We start from the raw sequence: 14,753 nt of genomic DNA, 5'->3' as shown, positions 1-14,753 counted from the left end.
CGTCGCACTAGAGTTGCAAGAACTGCACATTGGGCTCTTGGCGACGGTCTGGGAAACATCCCTGAGGATGATCCGAAGACATGCCATCATGATTTTGATCCTCTGCAGAGGCGATGGCACGCACCCCCGCTTTAGTAGCCCGACGACCTACACGCGAAGTCGATCAGTTTACGGTAGAGCAGTTTAACGAGAACCAATACCTCATACCCTAGGTCCCTACGCTGACTAATCCAAGTGGTCACTCATCCGCACACTAACCGCAGCCAGTGATGCTTGACTTCGGCGATCTATTCTGGGAACCATTTCTTAACGATCAGTCCACTGTGTGAAATATATCGTAAATAAAGTGCCTCATATGAAACATCTTTTTGAAGACTGACCCCTTCGTATTTGAAATCAGCCATTCTCGCTGCATACAGAAAAAAAAAATCAGCTTATCAATCGCATCAGCGAATATTTCGCATGAAGAAAGAACAGTTGTTGTTGCTGTAGTTCATTTACGTTGCGCTAGAGCTGCACAATGGGCTATTGGCGACGGTGTGGGAAACATCCCTGAGGATGATCCGAAGACATGCCATCACAATTTTGATCCTCTGCAGAGGGTATGGCACCCCCGCTTCGGTAGCCCAACGACCTGCACGCGAAGTCGAGCACTTTACGGTAGCGCAGTTTAACGAGGACCAATACCACACACCCTCGGTCCCGACGCTGACTGATCCAAGTGGGTCACCCACCCGCACATTGATCGCAGTCAGTGATGCTTGACTTCGGTGATCTGCTGGGAACCGTGTCTTAACGATCAGTCCACTGCGGGACGAAGAAAGAACAATACCTAAATGAAGCATTCTTTTTGTGTCATTTTCAAATTCATATTTTTAGCTAGATTTATCTGACAATTTTGTCAGGAGAAACTGGTATGTGATTTACACTACGTGATTTTTTTTATTTTGTAACTTGCTCTGAATCAACATCAGGGTCATTCTCACTATAAAGGTATCGCGCCATCTGGGGAAGAGATTGTTTCCATGTCTTGACCCTCCCCTCTCCTTCTCATCCTCTTTTTAGTTGTATAGGAATGTACTATGACATCTTCCCCTTTCTTAAATATTTTTCATATTTACTTGTCGAAAATACGTTTAAAAATTTCCACGACGTTTTCTTTCAGAAATATGCTCAATATAGTTTTCAGTTCCATATAGTTTCCTAACTTAAAATTTTTAATCTATTTGATAATTAATAGAAACTATGCTTCCTTGCTACTTCACCCCACTTTGATGGTGAAAGCATGCGAAATGTTGAGAGTTCTGCTCTACACCACTTGTAGCCCATTTAGTTTGGGATTAGTGATATAGATTTTTTTTTAGCAAAAAGCAGACCAATCAGATTTTTCTTTTCTCTCAATGGTGATCGGAAGTGCATCAACCGAATACAGTGAAAATGGTGCCTGGCCAAAAAACGTATTTTCTTAGGCACCATTCTCGCTGCTTCGAGTTGTCACAGCTCTAAACACTCTCCCGAGATAAAGATAACTTGAATAAAAAGTTTCCGTGGGAAAATATATTTCATTATCCGAATTCTAATATTTTCTCGACAGCAATCAGATGAGAATTAATCGCGTACAGAAAGAATGCCCTTTTATGAAGAACGTTAGCTCTCAACCTCTATGCTTTTGTTTTTGCTTATTTTGCTTTGTTCTCATTCTAAAGGTCGCGTTATAGCTACACTATTTGAATAATTAATGACTTGTCATGTTTGTAAATATTTGATTGTTTTCATATTTGAAAAATATTTTTAAGCATACGAAGACATAATTTGTAAAATATATAGATATCAATGCTATATATGAAATAAATAGCATTGATTCCGGTTTTGCCAAAAAACTAAATGGTTTCATATTAAATTACGAAATGATAGTATTCATTATTGTAACGGAACAAAAAGAGCTTTTAATGGAATTATTTTGAAATAGCAAATCCACATTGTAAATACAGTCGCAATTCAATAATCAACTGGAATGGAGCAGAGTCTCTTTACTATTTCGTTTTCAATGTGATTATTTGCTCTTCTTGAAGTGATCACTGAAGCCAGTGTAGAAGTTCAACGTATTTGTTTACGTAGCAAGATCTACTTTCTGCATGTTTGAGAATGGGAGATACTAGAACAAGTTTTTGTTTAGATTCAGAGTAAGATAAGGCAAATATTTACGTTATATTTTAAGCTCCGTTAACAGTTAATTGTGATAAGTCAGAATTGGTGATTAATTAAAAAAGGACATTATAAGAAATTGAGGTAAACATATGATTAAAAGTTTTCTAGTTTGAATAAAATTAGTGGAAATTAAAATTTAAACGACTTTGCAAATTTTAAGATTTGAATTTTTATCCTAACGACGTGTTATAAGTTCATGAGAAAAATAATTTATTTTTAGATATTGATTTGATAAACTCAACGATATTTAAGGATTCAAAACAACGCAAAAAACCGCAACGATTCAAAAAACAATCAACTGTTTTTCGAACAAAAAATTAAGCTTAGGAATTCAGGATGGTGGCGCAATAAGAAGTAACATAACATTGCGTATTGAAAACACATTTTTTACTTTCTTCAAGTTTTGCATTTTGAAAAATTTCGATATAAATATTAAGATTTAAATCTGGTAGCATCTAACATTTTTTTCTTAATTTTTATTTATTAATTTTGGGATGGTAACAATGGGTAAATAATTATTCAAGAAAAAAAAAATACAAAACAGCACTTAAAATAGCAATAGCTTTTGATCAATATTATTTTAATCAATAATATATTTATAATTTTGAAATAAAATTTCGTTAATTTTATAATTCCAAATTGTCCAGTAGCACGTCAAATTTCAACTTTGTAGTTGTGTTTCAATGTGTAGTAGATCAGCTTACAAGTCTTTTTCGTACGATAATTTTAGCAGCTAATACTTTTTTAACTATTTATCAAATCGTATTTTTTTTTATTCAATCAAATTCTTTGTACATTTTTTTACACATCGTTGCAATTTCTAGTTTTTAAGTCTTATAGTTTTTCTTGGCAAAATGAAATGTAACATATAAAGGAAAAAATGTGAAAAAAATTGCAAATACTTTCGAACAAGAACTTCGGGAAAAAATTACATCAAATTAAGTAATTAAATGAATTCCTGTTGCCTTGAAAGCGGTCTGTATGGCATTTTTTCCAACAAATACAACTGTCAGTAATTCTCGAACTAAATATCGAATGTAATTTTCTTATTCCTTCGTAATTTCTGAACATTGTTCAACTCACTTTAGTAATTTCAAGTTTCTGTTTAGCAAACCCAAATGTAAGTATAAGTTAAACGCACTTCATTGATAAAAGTTTATGCTAAATTTAATATTTTTAACTTAATACTTTTATAAAAAAAATTACTGGGTGTAGTTTCTTGGAAATTCGAAATTGGTTTTAAATGAAACCGTCCCCTTATATTAAAAAATCGAAAGTTTCACTGATGTAGCCGTTGTTTTGAGTGATCGACTTAATGTTACAGTTTTTTATGTTTTGTAACATAAAAAATTCCGCAGCAAAATCAGAAAAATATAACGGCTTATAAATTAGAAAGTATTAACCTCTTCACTACTGAAGTAACAAAAGTATAGCAAATAATATAACTATTTCAGTCCCGAATTTTCATTTTACTGCCATAAAGTCATGATAAGATAAGCAAAATAGGAATTATACTGCCAGGGTGCTAATACACGTACGTGAACCTTATAGGTTTTAACTAAGTAAAATAATATAAATATTTCAAATGCTAAATTTCTTTGAAGTAGGAATGAACATGCATATTGTTACGTAGTCTACTTAAATACAATGATAAATAGATTTAATAATTATTTAGAATTTTTTTTCTTCAAAAATACAAAGTTTTATCTAAGTGCAATGCAATACTCCCTTTAACCTCACTTTCAAAGCTATTTTAATTACGGAGACCATGCAGAATAAAATTTGCAAGATTGTTCTAACAGCGCAAAATTGTTACTGAATACAGATTGGGTGAAATCGGTGTCAAACTATCTGAAAAAATTAATAATACTTTTTAAATGGTCATTACCAGGTTGATGAAGTTGACCGAGTCTGAAAATGCAAAATTGTAAGCAAAGTTTTACGGATGTAGCCATCTTAGGTTGGAACACAAGATTATGCATATTTTTTTGTTTCCTTAATTTTATTTTGCAGCCTGATGTTACATCATCAAAGAAGGGTGGATTTTCGAGGAATTGTTTTTTAAAAAAAAGTTTTTACATTGCGAGAACTGTGGAATATTTAAGAATCAAAGTAGATTCAGTAATAATAGAATCTGTAGTGCTTGATTTGCAGGAACTGTAACTCCAGAACTGTCGGAAGCAGTATTGCAAGTCATTCTGAACAGACTATACATCCTGTTGAGTGCGATATGATTTTTAACAACTTGTTACATAAGAAAAATATATTGCATAAAAATATTGCTAAGGCTGAATCTTTTTTTACTTAGTACACGGAGAAACAAATTGGGGTAAAATACCATATTATATAGTAATGACATTTCTGAAAAGAATAAAAAAAGCAACATAATTCTCGATAATTAATCCAAAATAAACTGTATTTAAACCATTTATTTGCTACTTTTTCCGTTCATATGTAAACGGTTTATTGGAGTTTCTGTTCTAAAATTATAATTACCTGCTTTCCAAAATTATAATTCTTATTACAATACGTTTAATAAGAAATACAAAATTAAAAAGTAAATTTAACCGAATGAATGGTTTTAATGCCATGCTTTAAGGCCGTGGTTCCCAAATGATGTTTCACGGAACCATAGGGTGAGGGTTCCCTGGAGGAGTTAAGTGGAATCCACAAATTAGTACTTTTAATAACAAGCGATGATTTTTGAAACCTCTGATTATAGTTAGATCCGATTATAATGCATAATTTATTTAATCTTTCAGTTGCTTTTATGAAATTATTTCAAGTAAAATGTCAATGAGGTAAAATTGGCATTTTTTCAAAGAAAATATATTTCTAGTAACAATACATTGAATAAATTATGAAAAGAACAAGCATTAATGAAATATTGCAGTAGTATTTATATGGCTCTTTTCAAATCAAAATTAAATTATTATATTCTTAAAGAAAGATATATGTTTCTCTGATAACCATTTTCAACTTTAGTTGCAGTTCTTTTTAGCTTTTATAATAATCATAATTCGGATTTTCTTATTCATTTTCGGCTTATATTATTGAAATTCATAACTAGACTAGACTAAAAATGTAACTGTCTGGCATAAAACCTAATTTAAGGTAATTAATGATAAGGAAGAAAAACCTTCATTCTCCTAAATAAATATTTAAAAACAAATTTAGAATTTTATGGGCCAATGCTTTCACAGTTAATAAACTTTCCTTATAATTTTAGGGTTCACTGAAAGTTGGTAGATTATTTAGGGTTCCGTGGTCAAAAAAATTTGGGAACCACTGATCGACCAGTGGTCTAGTCGACTGGTCCTTAGATCTAAGGTATCGTGATGAAGATTATCAAATTTTATCACATTTACCAAACTTTATCACTTATTATTGCAAAACCATATTTCATATAAATTTTATCAAAATTATAACCAAAGCGTTTAGGTAAAAATTACCGAGCTTTTTAGCTTTCCCATAGAGCTAGAGACATGTTATATTTTATCATATTCAAGTAGCATTGTCCATACTTTTTTCTTTCAGTGCACTGGTGACAATTTTATTAACTAGACGATGCTAAGGAGTATAAAAAATTTAAAAAATAACATTCTCAGAATTTTAAGGGCCTCCCTTAAATTTGAGGACTAATGACCCGGGTGACTCAGGCCCATATATGGCAACGTTACTTTTAAAAAGTAACGAGTAAAAGTACAAGTATTTTTAAAAAAAGTAACGAGTAAAAAGTAAAAAGTTCTTATTTTAAAAAGTAACGAGTAAAAAGTACAAGTAGAAGTACAAGTACTAAATAAAAAAAGTAACGATTTAAAAGTACATTTCTAGAAAATCCAAAATTCAAAGTAACCTAAAATTTTATTGAATAATATTCTTATGTTCTTTAATGTTTTTGCAAAATTGTTGTTATTTATTTAATTATTTTTAATTTTGAAAGTTATGGACATTAATTTATTTTTAAATTCGGAAGAATATTGTAATATAATTTTATAATATAATCGTATAATATAATTTCAAAATCAAATATAATTTTAATGTCAAACTTCTTATGGATTTGCAGGAAAAAGAAATTTTATCTATTGATTTTAATTTTTAGTTAATTATTTTTATTTATTTAAATTACCATTGATTTAAAATTGTTTTACTCCATAGAAACGCGTTTTAAAAGCACAAACATAAACAAAGCAAACACGAGGTTTCAGATAGCTTTGTGATCTTTGAGCTAGTAAAAAATAATTGAATGTGCAGTATAAGTTGAAACAGAACAGTCTACAGTTTTATTTGTAACAATGGCTAATGCTGAAGTCATGCGAGAAAATCATTTTCCGAACATTTCTGCCTAACGGAATAATTAAATTTTGCAAACGAATTTTAGTATCAGCAGTTAAATTAATACCTTCTAGTTTTCAAGAGTTAAAATAGTAATTATAATAGTTTTCAATAGCACAAGTAGTTCTGAAGTTCTTAGAGATTTGACTGGGCGTTGTTTGACAAGGTCGGGCGTAAACATAATTTTAGTAAAAAATTTACTAGATAAAAATGTATTTAGTAAAAAATGTATCAAGACAAAAATGTATTATTAGTGAGTTCAAAACGAAAATTGAAAAACGTAATAACAAAATCCAACATTTTTTATTTAAAATGTATTAAATAAATGCATAAAACTCGAAAATGAATGAAAATAACTTGCTAATTAATATTTTTATTCATTTTGCAAAATAATTGCATTTCGAAAGTGGTGTCACTGAGTCTGCTGCGAGAATTTCTCAGAACGTGCTTAGCCACGCTGAATAAGCGCTCCACGGGAGCACTAGAAGGTACTGCGGTATTATATTTAACAAAAAATTTCTTTACGATTGGATATCGATTCAAAATTGATATGCTTTCCGTTTCGACATTTGAGCTCATGTATGCCATAAATTCATCTGTCGTTGGTGATTGGCATGATGATTTCAGCTTTAGAAAGTTGAAAATCCCTGGGTTTTTTTCTGTTACGTTATTAGTTATAGCAGGGTGTTCAGCTTGGACAATTCTTTCCAATTTTTTTGTAGTCTCCTCCCTAACTATTTCTTCCAACCAATTAGATTTGATGCAAGGTACCAGACCTGCAGCAAACAATAAATCGTCCTGCGATTTCACATCGCGAAACCTTTCGTAGTTCAAAAGAGCGGTCTTTTCTCTTTCCTGAAAGGGAAAGGACGGCTTTTTTGAACTTCGAAATGACAATTTTAAAAGGTCAAAGTATTTAAACACGAAGTTATCTGTGAATGCATATATATTGCACATTAATTTTATAAATTAAAAAAACATAAGCATTTTTTTTAATTAATTTTTTTTTTACCGAAACTTACCGAGTTTTAGAAAAAAGTAACGATTTCATTCGACATTTCCGTTACAAATCCGTAACGAAAGTACAAGTAAAAGTACTAAATTTAAAAAGTAACGAAGTACAAGTAAAAGTACGTACTTTTTACTTGTACCGGCGGTACAAGTAACGAAAGTAAAAGTACTGCCATATATGCTCAGGCCCTATAATAAATCAGTACTTACCTAGTTGTACTTATATCCATGATAACTTGTTTTTATTTAAGGTAAAAGTGCTTCCGTCAATTGACGGACGGGTCACCAAAGCACCAAATTCACTTAACTGTATAAAATGTTTAAACGTTTAAATGATTTGAGTAATGATGCTACACCTTACATTCATAGAAAAGTATTTATTTCTAAAAAGCAAACTGTACAAATAAAGCTTTTTTTCTGTATTTATCCATAAAAAATATATTTCATAACATTGTAATATCACGAAAGAATTTATGAAAATAATTGTCACAGATCAAATATACATTTTAAATGCATTTTGCATTTTGCAAAGTATAGTATATACAATGTAGCTTTTTAATTAATTTTTTATACAGTTGTATTATGTACAATGAAGGCTTAAAATTATACTAACATATTATCTTTCACAAAATACATAAAAGTGTTTCGTATGTTTTATGTCGTGTTTTAAAGTTTTGGAGCTTACATAAAAAAATAATTATTCTAAATGCAATGAAAAAATATTGTTTGAATCTTACATTGCAAATATATATTATGGCCAGATAATTAATCAAGAGAGAACGATGACAACGCTAAAATAGCAAATATATTCTTGTCAACTCCATAATTCAAGAAATAATAAATAGCACAATAAAAACATACATTTTTATGAGGAAAACAAACATTGTGGATAATACTTATCAATGCTAGGTAATGAAAAATTCAAAAATGAAACACAAAACATCAAACATGAATAAATATATACAAGTACATCAGAATATTCAAAATAAATTTGACTTTTTATGAACATTTAAATAATATAAAAATTTTAAATAATTTTAAAAGCAAATTTATTGCTTGTAACGATTTTGCATGTAACAAATTATCATAACTATTCTTCTAAAGTATTTTTATAGCTTAAATTTATTTTAAATTTATTTTATTGAAGAAGTAGATTTTAGTATAAATAAGAAAAGTCTTATAAGCAATATAAATATTGAATTCACGCTTATTATCAATGTAGTACATCATTAGCATAAGCATATTCTCAGATTACTCTAATGATATTATTAGCCATATCTGAGAATGTACAGTTGTAAAATTCCGCATATAGATATAAAAAATATATTTATGACAAATTTAAATAATAAAAAAATATAGAAGAATTTAAATAAGTGGTTTGTCACACTTATAGTGTGACAAACCACATATAATGACTTCAGTGTGACTATATAGTGACACTAAAAAAAAACACTAGTGCAAAAGATTAAATTACGACAACGTCGAGACAACGAGACACAACGACAGTGACGTTAGACGACAACGAGTGCGAAAAATTTAATTTTGATGTCAAGCAATAATTGTTTCGACTATACGAAACAATTTATTTTGATACTAAATATATTCACAATAAACAACATTTTAGAGCAACATTCTTTGTTTAGACCTAGAATATTATAATATATTTTGTGATATTTACTTGCTTGATATTTCAAAAATAGCACAAAAATTCTTTTAAAACTTTCCAAAGTACAACACATGATTTTTTTTTAAATATCGGTAATTTTGTAAAAAAACATTTTAAAAATAAGCTTACTTCAAATTTAAGAACAAATAAAATTTAAAAAAATATATGACTTTTTTGTCACAGCTATAGCGTAAGTACACTTTTATAAATGAAAAAAAAAATATTATCAAGTTAATAATCACGATAAATTTTGTCAGTGTGTATAAATTGGGTAAAAAGTTTATTAGCTGGTAGTTCCGAATAAAAATTCCTGCGTGCTTCTAAATAAAGAATAAAAAATATCTGAGCTCCTTAATTCAGTATCTGCACTCCAATCGTTGCTCTAAGCGCTGAGCTTGGGGCAAAAAGTTGGGTTTCAATTTCAGATTTGCGACTTTGGCCTTTGGTCTGTTACCACATGAACACTGGTTTGAAGTGCAAACGCATTCTGCTGTGCAACAATCTATGTCTTTCCAGCAACTTTCTCCTCTGATATTACAGCTTCTCCTACAAATAAAACCATTGTTGCATTATACTATTGCACATTATTTATTTATCAGTCAATATTTTGTTATTAAATAGACGGTGAATAGCAAAGAAATTAAACTGTATCAAACTATAACGAATCAACATTAGTAAAATCTGGATTAAGGTATCAAACCTATTTATTTGCCGATGGAAGTTAAGGAATCTAGTAATTGCTAATTGTTTCTAAGAGTTGTTTTCCATTTCCTTTCAGTTTTCTCTATTAATCACACAGATTTTAATATGTTTAATTTTACTTTTTTCGTTAATAATTCGTCAGAATTCGACAACTTTTTCTGTTATTTTTTCTTTCAAATCTTTTAAGCATTAATTTTCAACCGCAAAATTCGTCTATTATCACCAATGTACCTTTCTGATTTGACAAGTATTAAAAAATATATCAAGGGTGATTACGAAACACCCTGTAAATATATTAATAATTAAAAATCAAAAAGTAATCACATAAGTTACTATTTTTGTTAATTTTGTAATTTGTACATCAATTATGTATCTTTCAATTTTAATTGATTTAAAAAAATCAGTTATGGGTATTTGAGGGCAAAAATGTTAAAAATTATAGGGAAAAATGTTAATTTTTCACACGACTTATTTTTATTAGTGGTGTTTCCTTGGTTATATTTTCATTATTCCTATAATTGGATTAAAAGTTCCCAATTGTATAGAAAATTTGAAACTACTGCTTTAGCTTACATTTTTAAATTTAAAAAAGGAAATCCCAAACCAAAAACAGCAAAACTACACAGGAACGACATGTAAATCTTAAAGTAACCACATAAACACTAAAATTGAAATACATTACAATTCCTTATAGATATTGTTTTAATGAATGCTGGATTTATATATTTACAGTTACTAAATGTGAAACTAATTTTTGTGCATACAGCAATACAGCATCTCCTCATAAAGGAAGAATATTTTCGTTTTAGATTAAAACCTTCACCTTTGGTAGTAATAGAAATTCCAAAAACAGTTGTAATATATAATTCCAGATTATGGCTCGTTAAAGTTTTCTTTCGGTAAATTTTCCGGTATTAAAAAACGAAATGAGCTGATGGGAAATAATTTATCTTTTTTGGTAGTTTTTAAAGCAAAATCCATTTAAATAAAAGTCTTTAAAATATTTATGCATATGTACAAGAAAAATCACTTATTTTCTTTCTCTAATGCATTTTTTAATACTAAAATCTCTTATCAGTTTAATATATCATTGCCAAAACTTGAAAAAACTAATAAAATAAATTATTATGAGGAAAATAGTGATAAAACTTAGTTTTGTTCAATCCATAAAATAAAGAAGAAGATAAAACCTCACTTTGGGAAATGGTAAAAATATTCTAGTTATTTAACTTCGTAAACACGATCAATTTAATGATGGAAAAATATGTTATTATCATTTCTAAAAATCAATACCAAACTGTTCCACTTCCGAAGTTAATTTCCGATAACTGTTCCGCAAACAAAATATAAAATAAAATGTTAAAAAATGTATATTTCAGTTTCAGTGTGAAAAGTTTTCGAAGAAGTTTTTAGTGTCTTCTAAGATAAGAGTTTCAAAAAGAAATTGCAGGATGAAAAAAAAAATATTTTCCTAACAGTTTAAAACCGGATAAAATACAATCTTATCGCTTACCTCATGTTCTGCATAATCCTAGCAGGAGTAATTTAATTAAATTTTCTATTTGGGAAAAAAGCTGTAAATTATTGAGTTCCTTAAAACTTATTAAATGAGCTTATTTAATTATTTTGGGAATTTTTATTTTGGCTCTTTATCTTTTCGCTATAGAGAAAAAAATAAACGATAGAAATATTCTATTTAATTTATAACATCTTTTTTTCAGTGGGAAGCAGTAGGTTTAAATTGGAATATAAATCATCTTGCAACTAACTGCGAAATTTAAGTTGCATTCAGATTTTAATTTTATTACTGTTTGGGTGTGATTAATGGTAACGCGAAAGTTTAAAAGTACCGGTAATTACATTCATTAGGTTAAAAAGTAATAAAATTGAGATTATTAGTATCGGATTTTTCTATTGTTGATTAACGATCTGCATCCGTTAAAATTAATTTTAATCTTTAAAATATTTTCGAATTGATTTTTATTTTTAAGAGTTTAGAGTAAAAGCATTTTGGGTGATACTAAAATTATCCTTTCAAAAATTTTTAAACACATACTTTCTGCAAACATTTTTATTTTCAAGTGCATTAACATCCATATCCTTTACACATATTTAATATTTTGTTTAAATAGAAAAAAAAAGTATTAAAGCATGTTATGTACCATAAATACTTTAGTACTTACATTGTAAAAAATTTTGGTGTCTAGTTGCCCCCAGTTATTGGTGTTGAGTTAAACTAAAATTTTTTTCATTGCATGTAATAGCAATTTTTATTTAATTTCTCACTGTTATAGTTTTGGTTGTATATTTGTCTATTTTCTATATATTTATCTTCATACAACACATATTTTCATGCACATTAGAATTAATTTAATTGCTTCAGAGCAAAAATATTTTGTTAAAAAAAAGCACTTTTTTAGTAATATATTCGTATGAATTCTTTCAAACAACTGTTATTTCATCAATTTTAAATATTTTTTTATATGGTAACTACAGTTCTTTACTTCAGAAAGAAATTTAATTTACCTCAACACCAAGAAACCTGGTGGCAACTGTGCTCCAAACTTTTTACATTGTACATACTAGAACATTTATAGTACATGACATATTTTAAAAGTTTTAAGCCTTTAAACAAAATCTTAAATTTGTGTAAGTGATATGGATGTTAATGCACATGAAGATAAAAATATTTGCGGAAAGTTATGTGTTTTAAGAATTTTTAAAATAATAATTTTAGTCTCGCATACAATGCTTTTATTTTAAATTCTTAAAACAGTGCAGAATTGTAGTTATCGTGAGAAAAATTGCATAAAATGACATAACGATTGTTTGAAAGAATTAATGCGAATATATTACTAAAAATGAGTATGTTTTTTTTTAAAAAAAAGGTTTTTGCTATATGGCCATTAACTTGATTTTAATGCACATGAAAATATGTGTTGACAGTAAATTATCTAACATGAAATGGATTTACAAATAAATAAAACTATAACACTGAAATAGTAAATAAGAATAATAGTTCACCTTAACACCAAAAATGGTGACAAATATTCACTAAAATTCTTCACAGTGTACTTTAGTGTAATAATTCTTGTAGTAATTCATAATTATTCAGATAATTGATAATCAAATAATAACTGATGTATCATTTACTTCGGCTTATTTATAAATAAAAGAGTGAAATAATAAATTTTCATGTAAATAATGTCATGTAAAGTAAATTTTGACAAGTTTGTCAGTTTTTCAAACCATGATAGATATTATTTTTGGTAAAAGATCTGTAATGGCTGTGTCGTAAGTTGGTGCCGATTCATAAAACCCCAGAATTGAGTCAAAATATATCTAGTGGTAAACATATAGTGAGTGTTAGATTTGCCGTCGAATTAATCATGAGAAGGTTATGTGGTTTTCATTTTGTGCTATTGCGTGATATTTTTTTTGTAGTTTTTTTATATTGCTCTTTCGTGATTTCCTACTTCAGAAAAGCAAACTACAAATGCTGGTTCATTTCGAAGTATTTTGTGAAAACAAGTTTTACCCAAGAATCGAAATAGTTCACTTAAGAATTTTAAATCAGGGTGGACAAGGTTTGGACACAATGGTAATTTACATGGTAAAAACGGTAATTTTTACTATGTAAATTATGATTGCATATGAAGTTTAGTACCATGTAGTTACCATTGCAAATGTTAAAAATATTCCAGTTATTCATTTTTGAAAACTTGATTAATTTAATGGCGGAAAACTATTTTTTTTTATATCCAAAGTTCACTATTAGTCTGCTCTATTTCCGAAGTTAATTTCCGATATATATAAAAAAGAAATAAATAATTTATATTGAAGTTCTAGTGTGAAAAGTTTTCAAAAAAGTTTCGAAAAGTAATTGGGCAATGATAAAAATTTTTTTCTAACGGTTTAAATTTGGACTAAATGCTATCTTTTTATCTTTAATTCATTGAAGTTTATTACCATTCAAATTAATATAGCATATGGTAAAAACGCTATTTTTTAGACTGGTCGGTAAAAACTAACGGTTTTACCATTCTGTCTATACGCCCCTTTGTTCATAACTGCCTGAAAATGTTCAAAACACTTTAGTCACAAGTTGCTTTATATTTTCCAAATTCGTAAATTCTCTGAGACTCTTCTGTCACCTACACAAAACAACTTTTCTCACAATTTGCATTTAAAAAATATAAAAATCCTGAGAAGTTATCAGGAAATCACAATGAAAATTGTGACTTATTTTTTAATTATAAATCAATGTGAATTTGTGTCAGAATAGGCATAGCTTATTCCTAACATTTAATAATTTATATCATATTTCGTCTAATCCTTTCTCTAAAATTCCTTTATCTTTACAATAAACATTTTTCTCAGGTACAGACACTCACGAAAGGAAATTTAATTCTATAAATATATATTCTTCCTTTAATTGCTTGCACATTTACAAAAATGCCCTATAATCGTTATTGATAAGAATATTTAAACTAAGATAATAATTATTAATAGCTTTTTTTGATATTTTACTCTAAGAGTAACAAAATATTACTTAATTTTAACCTGCATATTATATTTGAGTGCTTAAAGTTTTAAATATGAAGTTCAGCACTCTTAATATCTTTGTGCTTGAAACTGTTTAACCGATTTCATTAAAGTTTGAAACTTCGGTATAAAAATTTGGTATAAAAGTTTTATGGTAAAGAAATGACAACCATTTTTGTTGCAATTACACGAATTTCTTAGATGGTTATAAAATTAAAAATGAAATAAGTTGCTTACATTAAGTGCTTTAGTTCTGACAAAAATTTTTTCCCCAATCTTCCAATTA

General features: G+C 28.4%; 1 protein-coding gene across 1 annotated transcript in view; it reads right to left on the bottom strand.

Annotated features, from left to right (window-relative positions):
* Positions 1-7,911: 7,911 nt before the first annotated feature.
* LOC147816492 (uncharacterized) overlaps positions 7,912-14,753 on the bottom strand; it is a 31,046-nt gene continuing 24,204 nt past the window's right edge. The window contains exon 4 of the mRNA XM_087165623.1: positions 7,912-9,766. Coding sequence (XP_087021749.1) covers positions 9,577-9,766 — 190 coding nt within the window. The 3' untranslated portion in view covers positions 7,912-9,576. The remainder of the gene's footprint in view (positions 9,767-14,753) is intronic.

Source organism: Parasteatoda tepidariorum, chromosome 1 (genome assembly GCF_982258835.1).
Source record: "Parasteatoda tepidariorum strain Cologne lab strain chromosome 1, Ptep-v5.0, whole genome shotgun sequence".
Classification (NCBI taxonomy): domain Eukaryota; kingdom Metazoa; phylum Arthropoda; class Arachnida; order Araneae; family Theridiidae; genus Parasteatoda; species Parasteatoda tepidariorum.
This window is presented reverse-complemented; position numbering and strand designations above follow the sequence as displayed.